We start from the raw sequence: 17,686 nt of genomic DNA, 5'->3' as shown, positions 1-17,686 counted from the left end.
GAGAAACGCTGCACTTTCAGTATGGATGATGTAAGTGCTTGGCCAGTCGTCTGGGGTCTCTGAAGTTCTTAGTTGAAAAGAGATCAAATTAGTGGGATGACCGAACCAGATGGATTATAGATTATGGAGAGCATAATTATGACTCTGCCTAATAAAACTGTTATCTCAGGCAAAAGATTGCCCTTCCAACAAAGTGTAAAAATGTTTCCTGTGCTGTTTTTCGGAAAACCACTGCGAAACAGAAGAATTTATACTGCAGGAAATGTAATCTGAGTGAAGCCAGAATAATGACATTCTGTCCATGTATAACACTAAATCTTTTTCGATCTACTCTACAAGTACAAGTTTCCCATATGTCAGTTAAATAAATGTGGCTATGCTTGAAAGGCCGTCAAAATCTGGATATGTCATTTTTATAGATTTCGATTGTGATTTATTTAGCCGCATTAACAAGCACTGAGGTACACCTCATGTTAATAGCCCAGTGTCACTGGAGGAGAACTGAGTGGGTCATGTCCCGGCTTGTGGTCGCACGTTGTGTTTCTGAGTGAACACCTTCACGAGGCTCATCTGAGGGGAAAAAATAAACCATACGGTGGTACAAAGTCACGTGTGTTTCAACCACTATCTCCACATGTTCACAAGCTTGTTGAGAGAGGGAGGAGAGAGAGAGAGAGAGAGAGAGAGAGAGAGAGAGAGAGAGAGTCTGTGTGTGTGTGTGTGTGTGTGTGTGTGTGTGTGTGTGTGTGTGTGTGTGTGTGTGTGTGTGTGTGTGACAGATGGAAGAGCCAGGCACCGCTGTCAGGTGTCTCTGATGGCATCTTTAGTGACATACAAACAGCATTGTCTGAAGGAATTTGTCAAGTTTGTATTCATCACGTCTGTGCTTCAGGCAGAAAGGCATGGTTTTTTTTTTTTTGTTTGTTTGTTTTTGTTGTTTTGTTTTGTTTTTTGCAGTTTGAGACCATTGATGGTCTTATTTTCTCTGCGTAGGTCTGAAGTTGTACATCAACCGCACACTAGAGGGCGACAATTCTCAATAGGTTGAAAAATTACACGTTTCTACGTGCATGCACCGATACATAGAAAAATGCAATAAAACGACATCGCCTCTAGCCTGTAAACATACGTCCTATAATTAATGAATTAATGTTATTGGTCATACACTTAATCACAGAGACGGTTCTCCACATGTGTCGATTTTGAAGGCTGTCAACCAACGCGGACTATTTTGGGGGTGTGTGGGGTCTGTACGGTACGTCCTTCCGAATTCTCGTCCGGCTAAATATCGAATGGATGTTGTTTTTTTTTTACTAATAATGAAAACCATTTAATCTAAATAAAATCTCCAATCGAGTTAGTCAGAATTACCCGAGTATATGAAGGAGACCGTGAGCCGCAGTTGACTCATCCGTGTTCCGCTGTGTTTCTATCACCCATCACCACAGACAGGTAAACGGAATATTTAATTGTTTTAACCGGAATGTTCCGCTATTTGTGGATTTCAGTAGCTGATGACCCGTGTACGAAGGCACTGTCTTAAGTAGGCGCAAAATAATTTTGTCTGTAGAATCACCTTAATCATGTACACGGTACTTTGGGTAGCCTCATAAATAATGCGGCCATCGGTGTAACCGGCGTTACGGCGTTACGGTCATCGTCGGTCATCGCCGCGATCTGTAACGATGTTCCTGGGTGAAGTGATCGACAGGCCTCCCGCATACACACTGATGTTTCTCGTGTTGTGTGGCCACAGATATTACAGTGTGTGCACTGTGCACTCGTAAAAGCATCTCGTTTGTTCTAGTGCTTCATTTCGTACCATGAAACATATACGAGTAAGAAATCGGCGAATGACCGACTTTACAAGCATGTAACGCATTAACGGCAAGAAAAGGCAGCGCGTGTAGTCTGGGCTACTGCCTGCGTCAGGCAAACGGACGTCTTAACCTTATTTCTTCTAATCGTATTAATAAGGAAGCGACAATGTTCTGATAAACGGTTGTTCATGTTGTAACATGATGCATCAGAGTGCCGCAAGAAATATTTGAAAGAGCAACTTCTTATCCTGCTTTTCTAATCATTTGTCCGTTCATTTGGATGTAAACAAGACATAAAAATGTGTATCGATATATTTGTTATATTTTTTCTTTTCTTAACTAGCATATCTTTTTGTATTTGTTCATAAATATGAATTGTTTATTGAAGATTAACACATTCCAGCAAGAAGAGTGTGTAGTGAGTGGGGTGTATTCTCTCTCTGTCTCTGTGTAATGCACATGAACACTCTCTCTCTCTCTCTCTCTCTCTCTCTCTCTCTCTCTCTCTCTCTCTCTCTCTCTCTCTCTCTCTCTCTCTCTCTCTCTCTCTCTCTCTCTCTCTCTCTCTCTCTCTCTCTCCATGTAGGATGCAGGACCTCGTGAACCAATGGTTGTGGCAGCAGGAATACTGGCTTCCTCCTGGAGTCACATGGAAAGACCTTAATGAAGGCTCCGTGGAGGGTGGTCGCCATCCTCTTCCTCGTGACCTGATCATCACCGTCCCCCTGGCACTGGGCTTCATCGCCCTCCGCTTTGCTTTCGAGAGGTCAGTGAATTGCTGCTGCTGTTGTAGAGGTGTTGCATACGGCATTAGGAGGTTCTGGATATTTCTGGATTTTAACATAATTTGGATATAATTGAACTGATGTTCACCAGACCAGTCCTGATTCTGGAGTAGATGTCTAAAATGTGCAGTGCTGGAGAAGTGCTGAAATGTCCCAGTTTTAAATAGAGCGGCCTGGTCAGTAACCAGTGTGTCAGGAATGAAACACCAGCAAAACACCAGAACCTTCAGAATAGGGGTCACCACTCTTCACTGAGGACCCTGAGCAGATTACTGGGACTAGTGAACATCCTTTAGACTGAGGGGTTCAAGGCAGGGCCTGGGTCCAGTAGGAGGCGGGATTTCAGATGGGATATCTGGCACATATACCTTTTCATTTAGTTAGTTCTCATCCTCTTTCACCGCTTTCAGGACTGAACTCTTTCATAACATCAGGCAGAAAGGCGTTTTGGGGGATTTCTTTGCAGTATGAGACATTTGGTCATCTCACTTTTCTCATTTTAAGTTATAGCATGTGCCTAAAGATGTACAAATGACAAATAATTAAGAATGAACACATTTATACTTAAACGTCCAGTACATAGCCCATATTTCGCCCAGTTAAAATGTTATGAATTTACAGCTAGAAATTCCTTTTGAGTCCCAGCTGCACACTGTGACTGGCAGCATCACCCATGTGTTTTCATGGAGCTTTAGCTTAACGCTAAGTGTTCTCCTCGAAGCAATCGATGGTCCTGGACACCGTTCAGCCAGCCTGGTCTTCATCTACTCTGATGGGCAAATCTAGCATTCATTTCCTCTGTTTGACTGGGCTGTACATGATTTAGGATCATACCTGAGGCTTTGGGGGGAAAAACTATGAGTGAACTGACTGAATATTAGGGATTGATAGATGGAAGTGTGTACTAGGAAGAGTACACTTTATACTCATGCTCTCACTCTGAACAAGCTCACGCTCAGATTACTACTCGTATCAGATTAAGCTTCTCGAGCTACAGACACAAACTCCCCTCACTGACCGATTGAGACTGTTTTGAGCAACTGTCCTGTCTAGTCACACCCACAAAATAGACAAGAAGGTGTCATGGCTTTGGACAGACAGCAACTGTGTGTGGGTGTGTGTGTGTGTGACATCAAATCTCTTTCCTCAGGGTGGTGGCATTGCCTCTGAGCAGAAAGATGGGCGTGTCTGACAGGGTACGACTACGAGCTCCCGCCATCCCAAAGTTGGAGGCCTTTTACATGCAGAAAAAGAAGCACGTGTCACAGGTGAGGAGGTCTGATGCTCATACAGCAGTTTGGCCGTTGAATGCAGACCATGCCTTGGGTTATACATTTAGATGACATGGTAAGTATGTCAACCCCGACCAGCAGACGTGGGCATTAATAAGAAGTTGGCCTCCTTTTGCAGTTCTAACAACCTCCATCCTTCTGAGAAGTGGCAGGCAAGTACCTTGAAGTGTGTGTGTGTCTGTGGGAGTGTTTGTCTCTTCATTCAACAGAGTATTTCATGGGATCATGTACAGATTTTGAACACGAAGGCTCGTGGTTGACAGTTCCCTAACATGCCGTGTGTGTGTGTGTGTGTGTGTGTGTGTGTGTGTGTGTGTGTGTGTGTGTGCACAACATGTCATGTGTGTGTGTGTGTATGTGTGTGCGTGTGTGTGCGTGTGTGTGTGTGTGTGTGTGTGTGTGCACAACATGTCATGTGTGTGTGTGTGTGTGTATGTGTGTGTGTGTGTGTGTGTGTGTGTGTGTGTGTGTGTGTGTGTGTGTGTGTGTGTGTGTGTGTGTGTGGGTACACAACACGCACACAAACAGAAGTTATATTTCAGTTCCAAAATTATATAAGGACGTAATCTTTATTTTTTGTATTTAGTCCTCCTACATGTCTACAATGTGCATATAAGTGTCTGTATAATACAGCCCTGTTCTTATTGACTCAAGCCATGTTGGCACAGATAAGAAGCTTATTACCACCCTCTCACGCCCATGAATGTGGTCCAGGATATTATTGCTGTCAAACATTTAGTAGAGCAGAAGTGTGAAAACTTAAATACATAAATACATGAGTTTCAATTCATGGATTTAAAAAAGCACTTTTTTCTTATTGTTTCCTGATTGGTGTGGCCGTAGTGAAGGTGTGGCCGTAGTGAAGATGTGGCCGTAGTGAGGGTGTAGCCGTAGTGAAGGTGTGGCCGTAGTGAGGGTGTAGCCGTAGTGAAGGTGTGGCCGTAGTGAGGGTGTAGCCGTAGTGAAGGTGTGGCCGTAGTGAGGGTGTAGCCGTAGTGAAGGTGTGGCCGTAGTAAAGGTGTGGCCGTAGTGAGGGTGTAGCCGTAGTGAAGGTATGGCCGTAGTGAGGGTGTAGCTGTAGTGAAGGTGTGGCCATAGTAAAGGTGTGGCCGTAGTGAGGGTGTAGCCGTAGTGAAGGTGTGGCCGTAGTGAGGGTGTAGCTGTAGTGAAGGTGTGGCCGTAGTACAGGCAGGGGCGGACTGGCATACATTGCTACCGGGGATTTCCCCGGTGGGCCGATGGGTTAGTGGGCCGGTGGCCGCCGGTGGTTTAACTCAGCCCGTGGAGGAGTCACTGCAGCGCATTGCAGCCCCGGCCCGTAGTCACGCTGCTGTTTAACGGTGTTATTACCTCCCCCGCTCTAGTCAGGCAAACCTGCGCGGCCGCGGACTGATCCTGTAAACACATGAACGAGTTGGACCGGGCCGCAGACTGGGCCAGCTGATGCGGGCTGACGGTATGCAGCGGAGATCAGAAAAAAACCAACTTGTCCCAGAAAATCCGGGCCGGACTACGAAAACATACAGCAGTTTAAATTGTAGATAACATGTTATTTTAAATGTACTGCTGTTGCCTCTGCAACGTCTAAGGCACCATGTACAAATTACCTTAACACGGTTAACACGGACGCAAGTGGCGGTCTTAAAGGTTCCAGAGCACTGCGCAGTTTTTTTTTTTTTTAAAGCTATTGAAATTCTTAGACCACAAATAGGTAAGAGGAAGAAATACCCACGTTAGAGTTGTAGGTTGTTCTGTAGGATGCACTTTGCGTAAAACAACTTGTTTGGTGGTCTTATGATGGACTATTTAAAAGCCACTATGTGGCTTTGTAATCATATTATTGCTGGAATTAATATTGTCCATATGACAATAAACGCCGTCATATACACTACGTGCCATGTATAGATTCATATACAGTATACACACACACACACACACACACACACACACACACACACACACACATATATATATATATATATATGTGCCAGGCCACTTTTTATCCCCAGGGTGTGGCCGTAGGGAGGGTGTGGCCGTAGTGAAGGTGTGGCCGTAGTGAGGGTGTGGGCGTAGTGAGGGTGTAGCCGTATTGAGGGTGTGGCCGTAGTGAAGGTGTGGCCGTAGTGAAGGTGTGGCCGTAGTAAAGGTGTGGCCGTAGTGAGGGTGTGGCCGTAGTGAGGGTGTAGCCGTAGTAAAGGTGTGGCCGTAGTGAGGGTGTGGCCGTAGTGAGGGTGTAGCCGTATTGAGGGTGTGGCCGTAGTGAAGGTGTGGCCGTAGTAAAGGTGTGGCCGTAGTGAGGGTGTAGCCGTATTGAGGGTGTGGCCGTAGTGAAGGTGTGGCCGTAGTAAAGGTGTGGGCGTCTTCCATGCAGGGTGAGCTCCTGGGTCTGGAGAAGCACTGTGGCCTCACACCACGGCAGATCCACAACTGGCTCCGCCTCCGCCGTAACCAAGACCGTCCCAGCAACACCAAGAAGTTCTGCGAAGCCTCGTGAGTGTGTCCACCATCCCCACACCCACATATAGTTCTGATTCAGCACCTCAGTGGCAGAACAAACGTTACTTGTTCATTTGGGCAAGGTCCAGGTACCGAAGAACAGAGAAGGAGCAACGGCGACCTCTTTCAAACATGGGTCCTCTCTGCCTCTCTTCACAGGTGGAGGTTTGCCTTCTACCTCATTGCATTTGCCGCTGGGTTTGCCTCCCTAATTGATGTGAGTGTGTGAGGCACCGCCCACCTCTTTGTTCGTAAATATTAACCTACAAGTAAATAACAAAAGTAGTTTAGTAGTCGTAAGGTTTCCTGATGTTGGAACATTGTAAACCTACTGGAACAAACACTAGTTACACTTTTAAATTAAACTAAAATTAAAGATTTGAAAAGAAACAGAAAGATAACATACCAAACACTGGCTAATATATTCAGTCTAAATATGGCATGATATTAGGGACATTTTTAGACACTACTTTTTTCTTTTAAATAAAACATCCCCTTAAATGTTAGTTCAAAAAGTTCTCACAACATCGCCATTTTCACATAAACAATTTCAACACGAACAATAACATTGTCATTTGCCATATCCTGCCCATAATTAAAGCTCTGGTATCTCATACCATAGTTGTGTGATTTATAAAGTGTTTCCTTCCCTCTCACACAGACTCCATGGTTCTGGGATCACCGGGAATGCTGGCGTGGATACCCCAGACAAGTGAGTGTCAGAGAGCAGAGACCGCCAGTGTTGGGAAAGTGGGCATGTCTCTCTTGTGTATGATGAGCTAATCAAGGAAACTGAACTCCAACTTTCATGCGAGATGTGTTTACTTTTACGTGAGATACATTTGCTTCCACGTGAGTGTTTAGACAGGCACAGTAATTGGGCCAAAGGAACAGGACATCTTCTCCAAGTGTCTGGGCTTGACTTTGAACAGCCAGTGATGGTGACCTGCTCTCAGATGTCTTCAAAGCGTGTGATTCTCTACTGTGTTGTTCTGAGCCCCGTTGGTTCCTACACAGCTCTTCTGTGTTATGCTGAAATGTTGAAGCTTTGGGCAAGACATTGTGTCCAGATTAATTATGTCCAGATTCTACACACACGCACACACACACACACACACACACACACACACACACACACACACACACACACACACACACACACACACACACACACACATCATCATCATCATCATTTCCTTTACTCTTACAGGTTGTTACATGTAAGTGATGCCGTGAGTGTGTGTACATGAACTAAGCAGATGAATGATCCTGTTCTCAGATTCCTCCGATTGGCTGAGAGCCTCTAATGTCTGTTATATGCAAGAGGGCCATTCTTGAGTGGATGTGACACTGGAGCAACTGTAGTCTATGGGTAGTAGAACACGAAATAGAGTTAGACAGGTGCTGAACACTATGGGAGTGTGTCCTCTTCTGTACTGACTGTGTGAGTTAGACAGGTGCTGAACACTATGGGAGTGTGTCCTCTTCTGTACTGACTGTGTGAGTTAGACAGGTGCTGAACACTATGGGAGTGTGTCCTCTTCTGTACTGACTGTGTGAGTTAGACAGGTGCTGAACACTATGGGAGTGTGTCCTCTTCTGTACTGACTGTGTGAGTTAGACAGGTGCTGAACACTATGGGAGTGTGTCCTCTTCTGTACTGACTGTGTGAGTTAGACAGGTGCTGAACACTATGGGAGTGTGTCCTCTTCTGTACTGACTGTGTGAGTTAGACAGGTGCTGAACACTATGGGAGTGTGTCCTCTTCTGTACTGACTGTGTGAGTTAGACAGGTGCTGAACACTATGGGAGTGTGTCCTCTTCTGTACTGACTGTGTGAGTTAGACAGGTGCTGAACACTATGGGAGTGTGTCCTCTTCTGTACTGACTGTGTGAGTTAGACAGGTGCTGAACACTATGGGAGTGTGTCCTCTTCTGTACTGACTGTGTGAGTTAGACAGGTGCTGAACACTATGGGAGTGTGTCCTCTTCTGTACTGACTGTGTGCCTCCCTCCCACACATCTCTGTCTGCATGTCTTTTTCTTTGTCTGACCCTGTTTTTCTTTCTTTCCCTCTAACCTCATCTCCCTCTTCCTTCCTCCCTGTCTCTCTCTCTCTCTCTCTCTCTCTCTCTCTCTCTCTCTCTCTCTCTCTCTCTCTGTACGTCTGTTCCTGCTAAACTCCGTACTGATGACATGTCCCGCTGTAGCCCGTAGCCGATGCCCATTACTGGTACTACATACTGGAGCTCAGCTTCTACTTGTCTCTGCTGTTCTGTGTCTCTGTGGACATCAAACGTAAAGTGAGTGCTTCTGCCCTTCCTTTATCTCCTGATACATTCTTATTAGGGTTTTTGGTTTTGTCAGTGATGTTCAGCACTCTGCTGTGGTTCAGACTGGAGAAACGAAACACCATCACCACGTATAGTAACATAGACCTCCACCCAATCCCAACCAGTTAAACACAACCAGACCTCCATACAGACAGAGCAGTCATTAACAGAACTATGACGAATAAACTCACACAAAAAATGAGTGAAGCTTTATTTTACCCCAGCCTGTTGAGAACATCCTGTTATAATACTCCCCCAAGGGCATAACAGGGCGGCAGGGACTGGACCCCCTAGTGTTCGGCTCATTACCCTCACAGGCCTATGGAAGCCCTTAGATATGAAACCCACTTCCTGTCAAACTCACCACTGGGTCTGCATAAAGGGTGCAATGTACAAATGAGTCCGCTAACAAATCACAGGATTGTCTTGTTGTACCTTCAGCATCCTGACCGATCCCACATGTTCCGGATGAGTTTTGTGCAGGTGTTTGATGACATCATGCAGCTAAAAAAAACACACCTATGTTTAACCAAACGTCCGTAGGCCAGACACTAGCTATTAAAAGTTAATTAATGTCACGGCTGTCTTTAATATAGTGTGGTACATGGCAATAATATCACAGTATCGTTTTCCTTCACTGAGTGACTTGCTTTGGGTAGTGTACACATTGTGCTGTAAACTTACACGACTTTAATCATGTCAAGCAGGTCTTGGATGTCGTGTAAAAGGACATGGTACCAGTTGTGTAAAAGGACATGGTACCAGTTGTGTAAAAGGACATGGTGCCAGTAGTGTAAAAGGACATGGTACCAGTAGTGTAAAAGGACATGGTACCAGTAATGTAAAAGGACATGGTACCAGTAGTGTAAAAGGACATGGTACCTGTCGTGTAAAAGGACATGGTACCTGTAGTGTAAAAGGACATGGTACCAGTAGTGTAGTGGTGTCAGGCGCCACACTCCATATGTGTCCTGGACGTCCACAGGGTTCTGCGGTTGCTGGCTCTGGTGAATGAGGGATTTCCACTGGGAACTTCAAATGAGACTCTGGAGAGGCGAAACATTTATGTCACACCACCGAGTCCTCAGCACTGCAGTCTCATGAGCTCTAATTTAATCTAGCACACAAACACGCACGCACATAGAAATCCATTATCCTCCAGCACGTTGTCCTCTTTAATACAGTTGATGGCAGCTGGCGTTTATTAAGAGAAACCAAGACAGGTTTCCCATGACTTGAGCAGCACCCAGGTGTTCCTCAGTATCTTTTATAAACACGTTATTACAGCACTACATTGTCTGCTCTGACTTAAGATCAGTTTGAGACATTGTAGCCAATGTTTTCGTCTGAAGTGACTAAAGGCGGCTAGCTACAGGGTGATCTTCACTGAGCTTCAGGTCTGAGCCTCTCGGCCTTCACCCGGGCTCACCTGAGCTAGCGTGTTGTGAGGTGTGTTATCGCTGTGTCATGCTTGAACAATTTGTTGAAATTGTTGAAATTTGCTGTGTTTGTGGTCTGTAGGACTTCAAGGAACAGATAGTTCACCACATTGCCACCATCGTACTGATGGGTTTCTCCTACAGCGCCAATTATGTGCGTATCGGGACTCTCGTCATACTGGTGCATGACTCATCTGACTTCCTGTTGGAGGTAAATCTGGATTATGTGTATTTGAAAACCCCCATCCAGTTCTCATTGTGATTTTTATCAGAACCAGATTTCCCTCTCATCCCGCCAGGGGCAAGAACCGTCTGACTGTAATTATGTACTAACTATGTGCCAGGAGACATTTGGGTCTCTGTATCCTGCGTAAATCTTGTCTTAGTCTTAGTACTGTACACTCACACAGTGGATACCAGTGTAAATTAATCAATTTAACAAATGATTTATGTTTGCTACTGCACAAAGTAACCACAACCTCCTGCTGTTTATGATTATATGTTTAAATATTTAGGTGCCTGTGAATTATGGAGATATAGATTTTATGATGCGTAACATCAATAAATATTTTTGAAATGCAGTCTGCTTTGGGGTGTGAAACTCAATTTATATAATGTGTCTTAATTGTTTAACAAAACAACAACCCAGGTTGTAATTACCAATAATACATCAGCTTGTAATTTATCTAAAAAATACATTCTGAGTGGATATATTGTGCTGATATTACATACAAAACAGATTATCAGGTTCATTATCAAACCATAAAACATGCATTTTCTAAATTCCTAGCTGACTAATGGGCATTGTCAGGCGTCTGCACCTTTGCCATGAGTTTACTGTTTTGTTTGGCCCCCTATTGGAATATCTGAGAGTAGCACCCTTTTCTTTAGTAATGAAGCATCTTCTGAATCAGTTACAGTCCACAAGATGAGCTTCATTTTATTTATTTATTCATATTATACATTTATTTTGTGGGCCTGAGTAAAACAATAATTTATTTGACACCCCTGAACAGTAATCTATTTTTCTGCAATGCCAAATAATGCCTACAGTTTGACTTATTTGTCTTGTATCAATCTAAACCTTCCCGGATATATAATTTCTTTACTTGTTCTGTGGGTGGATTTAATCCTTGTCTCACTTATTATGTCAGTTATGTGTTGATGCACTGCCTGTCTTGGCATTGTGCATCAACAGTAACCATTAAGTGTGCCTGATGGAGCTGAGCTCATTGTCTGTTGTTGTGTTCACAGTCTGCTAAGATGTTTAACTACGCTGGCTGGAGGAAGACCTGCGACAGTTTGTTTGTTGTTTTTTCTGTCGTTTTTCTAGTAACTCGTCTTGTCATCTTTCCCTGCCGGTAAGTTCACAATTATCATGTCATAAATCCTTGAGAGATTATCAATTTGTGAACATTTAAAATCTTTAGAGAAGCTATATGCAACCTGTTGTGTCATCTTGCTTTCCATGTTTACATTATTAAAATTTGTTGACTCAAAAAAAAATAATCTTAACTCTTAGCGCCAAAGACGGTGAACAGAACCGATTTTTCTTGGTTCATCTTTGTTCTCTTCCTCCTTTCCTTGTGTTTTACTCCAGGGTGGTCCATACCACGCTGGTGGTGGCATTAGATTTCATGCCCTTGTTCCCTGGTTACTACTTCTTCAACGCCCTGCTGCTCATCCTGCAGGCCCTCCATGTTTTCTGGGCTTACCTCATTCTTCGCATGCTCTACAAATTCATCTTCTTGGGCAAAGTGAGCACTTTACTAAAACCCTCCAGTCTTAGTTGACCATTATCACACCGCTGTGTACGAGTGCGACTTTGAGTGAGCAAAATTTGCAAAAACACATTTCACAGGTGGAGCGCGATGAGCGGAGCGATGAAGAGAGTGAGGAAGAAGGGGATGAGGAGGAGGAAGATGAGGAGGACGCCACAGAAGAATGCTGCTGGGAGAAGAGGAAGGGCACGCTGAACTCCAGGCTTGTCTCTCTGGCTAACAACTGTGTCCTCAATAACCTGACCAATCAGAGGAAGAACCTGAATAGTCGACTTCCCAAAGCCAGATAGTAGCTAGGGTACCTAGATAGTAGCCTTCACCCACAGGGGTTTGACCTCCCTGCATAGTGTCAGAGTGAAGTCACGTCACCCCCACTGGTGCTTCACACCACGTCCAATGAAATTTTAATTCTTCTTCCGTGTACAAATCTATAACTGATTTCTCCTGGAAAAGGGGGTTTTAGACCATTTTGACTTCATTCTTTAGTGAAATGAGAAAGATGAGAGGATTTCTTAAATGTACCCAACAGCGCACTCTTTATTAATAGCTAAAATCCGTTAAATGGACATGGAACTGACTTGAGTTAAACTGAAGGTTTTTTTGGATAAAAAAGTTATTCACACCTAACAATATCAGCATAACTGTAGACAGTAACACAAGGTTCGGTAAGAAAGAAAAGTGAGCGCTTTGTCCATTTGCAATGTGTAAAATGGGAACATAATGTATTTTACATTTAGTTAATTCTTAATGCAGCATTTACTGTCCCCAGGTGGAATAGAGAGCAATGCTAACAGTGAAATGCTGGTTACAGAGAGACTCTCCTATATTCTTTTTGCAGCTGATTTTTTTGTTTGCTTCAATTATGAAATTGAATATGTTCACCCACTGCAACAATCACGGTGTGGTTTCAGGTGAGCTATCAGAATTATCTGCCTGGTTTACATAAACATATTCACATGCCTATAATAGTAATATGTTGCTGCTGTTTGATTATGTTGGTGTTTAAGAGGGCAATGAGCAGTTTAGAAGGGCTCACATCACCCCCTAGTGATAAAACAGGGCATCATCCGCTCATCTTGGCAATATCTCCGGAGGAAATGGTTGCCCTGAATCTATGTCACATGAACTGTGAAGCTTGGTCTAGTGTGCACGTGCTGCTTTTAGAAAAATGTAGTGAGACCTGCAGAGTTTGCATTACAGAGTCTAAGACTGGTCGATTACCAAAGGATCTCTCGATGAATATGTTTTTCATTTGAACAGTTAATGTGCTTTATCGGGTTTTTAAAAACATTTTTGGCCATAGTTCCCTGTTAGCAATGGAATGACATTGACAGGCATTTAATCTGGGCTAAATAAGAGATTTTGGCTAATCCTAAAAGCACTTGGAAAAAATCTTGTACTTGTACATTTGTTAGTCTCTGACTGCATATTGTAAATATCCCAATAGGTAAAATGGGTGGAGGTAGAAATGAATAGAAATCTCTACAGAAAGAGTTTGATGGAAGCCCTCACTACCACCTTTAAAAGTATAGTTTGATTTAAAAAGATATAAACATATCTGGGCACAAAAGCCACCAGTTAATCTACTGCTGACTCCAATGATTCTTGCTTCCAGTTATCATTGGTCATGATTTTGTCTAAACACTCTATTACCAGTGTTTTCTTACCCAGTTTAAAATGTAGTGATCCAACCTGTGGTCACCGGGTGCTTTGGGGTCTTTCCCAGTTGGGCTGATCTGGTACCAGCTTGTGTCCAGGTGCACCCACAGATCACCCCACTGGATGCACAGCCATGGACAGGGCGTCTCTGCTACCTATAATGCCCTCTTCCTCTTGTTCGTTCCTAAGGAGCCAGGTGACTGCAGGCCATACACAGCCAGTGAGCTACAATTTCTCTGTGACTCACCTCCATGGGCACAAGTCATGTATGTACATATAATATAGTAAAGTGTTGTGTGCACCACAGCAGTGGTCATATGATGGCCATATGAATATAATTTGCTGGAAAGGCAGAGGTTGATAAATGGTTTGAATCAAGCCTGTACCATGGATGTCATTCACTGTAGTTATTGCTGAGTGTGTTACTAGTCTTACACTGAAGGCTACTGTATGGATCCTCTAGGAGTACAGTGGTCATCTGAGTTTGTTAAGCCTCTCCTGACCTAACATTGGTGCATTAGGATTACGGTGATGGGCATGGGTAACTAATCATGGATTATCATGGATTATCATGCTCCAAGATGCTTCATGTATGTGCGCCCTAACCTTATTTTCATTTAAGTTGATTTTTTTTTAGCACCGTATTATCATTTATGGTATTTTAACATGTAGCGATACCTTGTGAGGCTTTTATTGATTAGTATGTAGGAGATGAAGTGTGGATGCGGTAGTAACACACTCATGTCACATGAGTCCAGACATATTCTCACCAAACATTTGAACATAAATAAATACACAAGTTCTAAAACATTTGCTGTGTCTGTGTAACATTTAAAAAGCATATATTGTATACAATTGAAAAATGTTATTTATAATGTTAGTTATATAATATTATATATTTATTTTATCATTTTTGTAAAGATATCGATATCGACACTAAAGAAAACAGAAAAAAGATTGATCAAGAACTGAGGAAGGATGCAAAGTACAGTGTTATTGTTATTTATAATAATGATCTAGAGCAACATGTCTGCCCTTTGACCTTTGATGATCACCTGCCTGTCATCCGGACCGTAACGCAGCCCCGTACTGGAACAGGACATGGTATTGTACTGTCTATTTCTAAACACGTGTCAATATATGGGTCTAATAGTACCATGTTTGTAGAAACTTTGTTGATCTTTCGCTCACTTATCAAGTATATCTGACCATTCACGGTAGCACAGCCACTGAAGAACTTTCTGTCCAAGCACTCCTCTTCCAGAACAGTCCACTCATCAGTGTCAATGTCCAGACGCAGAGCCTTACCACCCAGCAGATAGAGGGCGCCGTTGAGTTCAGTGGCAAGAAGATCATAACTGAGATTCCAAAAGAGAAAAAGAGGCCACACAAGCATCATGACTATGCTGGTATACTGGTGTTTGGAACATAGGGGTTATAATCTTGTACACTATCCATGTATTTAAAAAAAAGAAATCCCCACCAGACTTTTCACTAATGAATCACAAACAAAGAGTATGCATGCATATGTACCCTAAAAAAACAGACATAGATTCCTCTTTAATATTATTACATTCTGATAGACATCTTTGATGTAAATGTCAAACCATTGCTCATAAGCCAGCTCAACTTGCTAAAGGTGCATATTTGAGGGCCACACTATCTGGGTACTAGTTGGTTGCAAAGGTAAAGTAGGACTTACTGATTAGACATGAGCAATGGGAGCCATTTCATCAAATCAAATCAGTATATTTCATTAGAAACTTTTTGTTTTTGGAAAACAGATGTCCTTATGAAACATGGGCACCGTATTTTGTAGGTGAGGCCCATGTTCTAAACACTCGTGTTGTGTTTTCTTACCGTGGAAAGGGGGAGTAAGAGACTACATCCCACTGGTCCTCTTCTGCTCTGTACCTCTGAATTCCGCTGTACACTTCCCCATTCACGTCCAGACCACAAGCCACATAGATGCAGGAGCCCATGGTGACCACCGCTGCCCTTTCCACAGCTTGGACCATGGGGCTAACACTGTCCCAGCCCTCCGCTCCCAGCACCAGCCTCTCCACAGTGGCCACGGGTCCCTCATCCATGCTGCCCCCCATCACAAAGGCCCGGTGACCCAGTCCGACTGAGCAGTGGCTGTGTCTGGACTTCTGCAGCGCTGGTCCGTCCACCCAGCTCTCATTGCTGCATTGGTAAATTCGCACCCAGTCAACGCTGTACCACAGAACATCCCGGAAATAGCCGCCAGACACCACAACGTTGTCTCCTTAGAAAAGATAATGGCATTGGTGAGTCTGAGGTGTTGTCAGTCTGAGAAGGGTCCCCACCTGCCCCAGGAGAAATACGTGCATGCTTTGTTTCAAATCAAATCTACTGTATATGACCCAGATAACCAGAAATAAGTTTCTGAACATTACAGGCAGGTAGGTACAACATACCTGCATGTAATGTTCAGAAGCTCCATCCTGCAATTTAGTTGTGCATGAGGATGGATCTCCTGAGGCAGGGTTGAGCACAGCTAAGCAAAAATAATTACTGCTTATATTTAACCACTTTAACCATTTAACCAAAAATTACAGAACCCTGTTACTGAGGTGTGTTACCTACTACTGCAACAGAGTACTGAATGAGGCACTTCCTCTGTAAGGGTGGGCAAGACTGCCACCTTCCACTGCGTGGGTTGAACTGATAGAGTGACTGTTGTTCGTTCTCATGTGGCCCACCAAGCAAATACAGCATCTCTCTCGAGTGAGTTCTGGACACAGATCTGCCCATGGTCCAGCTGCTGGGAAGACGGTTGTTCAGCTTGCAGATGAGCTTGGCACGAGGGTCCGAACTTTTCATCTTCGCCAGAAGGTCCGTGATGTAGGGCAAACTCAAACTCTCCGGTCTAACCAGCCCGGCCAACTCCAGGAAGTCATCCTCGCGGCTAGGGTCAAAGGTTGCCCATCGCAATGTAATCTCAAAGGCCAAGTCCTCCCGTGGAACAAACAGGTTATCACTAGCAAGGAGGTCAGCGATAGTCTCTTTGGTGAGGTGCAAGATGTCCTCCTCAGAGGCTAAAGCAGGTATGTGGGTGAGGACCACTTCACGCGCAGCAGTGTAGAGCTCCACGCAGCCCAGTTGCCAAGCGTAGGCCATCATGCCTAAACAGTTGCTCAGGTGCAGCTCTCTCTCCAGGAACTTGCAGCAGAGTAGCCTGGCCTTCTCCAGCTGCAGGTAGTTTGCAGCCTCCAGGACCCCCAAGACGTTCTTCCTGTCAAGTGGTAATCTGAAGCTCTGAGCGTACTGCATGAGGCTGCGGAATTTATCCAGATCTACACCTTTGATCTCAATGTGCCTCCTTTTGCTCTCTCGACCTCCACCAAAGAACAGGGCGCGGAAGTAGGGGCTCAGTTGGGCCAGTCGCTCGCGGTTGACGAAAAAGGATTCGGACTCCACGTGGAGCACTGCATCTGGCACTCGATCGTTCCCTTCCTCAGGGAGCTCCTCACGGATCTCCTCACGGATCTCCTCCTGAACAGTATGGCCATTCCCAAATAAACATTTCTCGGTCCCTTGACATTCGCGTTTAACCTGCTGCTCGCTACAAGCCATGTCTCTGCACCCACCCTGACACCTTCTATCACGACTATGATATTTATAACCCCCCCTAGCCCTCCAATGACACCACATGGGGCTGGGGTCAGATTCAGGGGAAAAACAATAGCTAAATATAGCTGCAAACAGAGTGGCAACACAAGCAAAAGCAAGGAGAATCCCAAAGCACATTTAGAAAGTGTGTGATTCTTGTAGGAAATGTTTCACATTTAACAGAAATGTCTATTATATGAAATGATATACATTTCATGTGCACTACCACCAATATAACAATTCTGTTGTATTCGTAAAAATGCTATTACACCCTGCAGTATTAGCCCTACCATGAAATAAAATACACACCAGTCCCGTCAGCTAAGAGCGAGGTGGCTGGCTGGGACAGACTGGAGAACTTCACCCTGGCAAGGCTCAACAGCAGAGCCTGACTGAGGGACAAACGGAGATGGCAGACAGTGGGCGTCCAGCTTCCACCCTACGA

General features: G+C 44.2%; 2 protein-coding genes across 6 annotated transcripts; one reads left to right on the top strand and one right to left on the bottom strand.

The window, feature by feature from the left end:
• Positions 1-1,033: 1,033 nt before the first annotated feature.
• On the top strand, positions 1,034-14,372 carry cers4a (ceramide synthase 4a). Of its 4 annotated transcripts, XM_077024078.1 has the most exons (12): positions 1,035-1,255; positions 1,366-1,452; positions 2,407-2,586; positions 3,756-3,873; positions 6,269-6,387; positions 6,553-6,610; positions 7,055-7,105; positions 8,604-8,696; positions 10,248-10,376; positions 11,420-11,526; positions 11,766-11,922; positions 12,027-14,371. In XM_077024078.1, exons 3-12 carry the CDS (start codon positions 2,408-2,410, stop codon positions 12,234-12,236), a joined length of 1,221 nt encoding a protein of 406 aa, XP_076880193.1. In that variant the 5' UTR covers positions 1,035-1,255; positions 1,366-1,452; position 2,407; the 3' UTR covers positions 12,237-14,371. The 4 variants fall into 4 exon arrangements, with proteins under 4 accessions (XP_076880194.1, XP_076880193.1, XP_076880195.1 ...); XM_077024079.1 differs by lacking the exon at positions 1,366-1,452 and having other exon boundaries at positions 1,034-1,255; XM_077024077.1 differs by lacking the exon at positions 1,035-1,255 and having other exon boundaries at positions 1,279-1,452.
• Positions 14,373-14,408: 36 nt separating this feature from the next.
• LOC143528355 (kelch-like protein 23) lies at positions 14,409-17,536 on the bottom strand. Of its 2 annotated transcripts, none has more exons than XM_077024076.1 (3): positions 16,332-17,536; positions 15,466-15,874; positions 14,409-14,963 (listed from the first exon to the last, which is right to left on the bottom strand). In XM_077024076.1, exons 1-3 carry the CDS (start codon positions 17,377-17,379, stop codon positions 14,657-14,659), a joined length of 1,764 nt encoding a protein of 587 aa, XP_076880191.1. In that variant the 5' UTR covers positions 17,380-17,536; the 3' UTR covers positions 14,409-14,656. The 2 variants fall into 2 exon arrangements, with proteins under 2 accessions (XP_076880191.1, XP_076880190.1); XM_077024075.1 differs by having other exon boundaries at positions 16,212-17,534.
• Positions 17,537-17,686: the final 150 nt, after the last annotated feature.

Source organism: Brachyhypopomus gauderio, chromosome 12 (genome assembly GCF_052324685.1).
Source record: "Brachyhypopomus gauderio isolate BG-103 chromosome 12, BGAUD_0.2, whole genome shotgun sequence".
In the NCBI taxonomy this organism is placed as follows: Eukaryota; Metazoa; Chordata; class Actinopteri; order Gymnotiformes; family Hypopomidae; genus Brachyhypopomus; species Brachyhypopomus gauderio.
The sequence above is the reverse complement of the archived record's forward strand: the minus strand, read 5'-3'. Positions and strand labels throughout refer to the sequence as shown.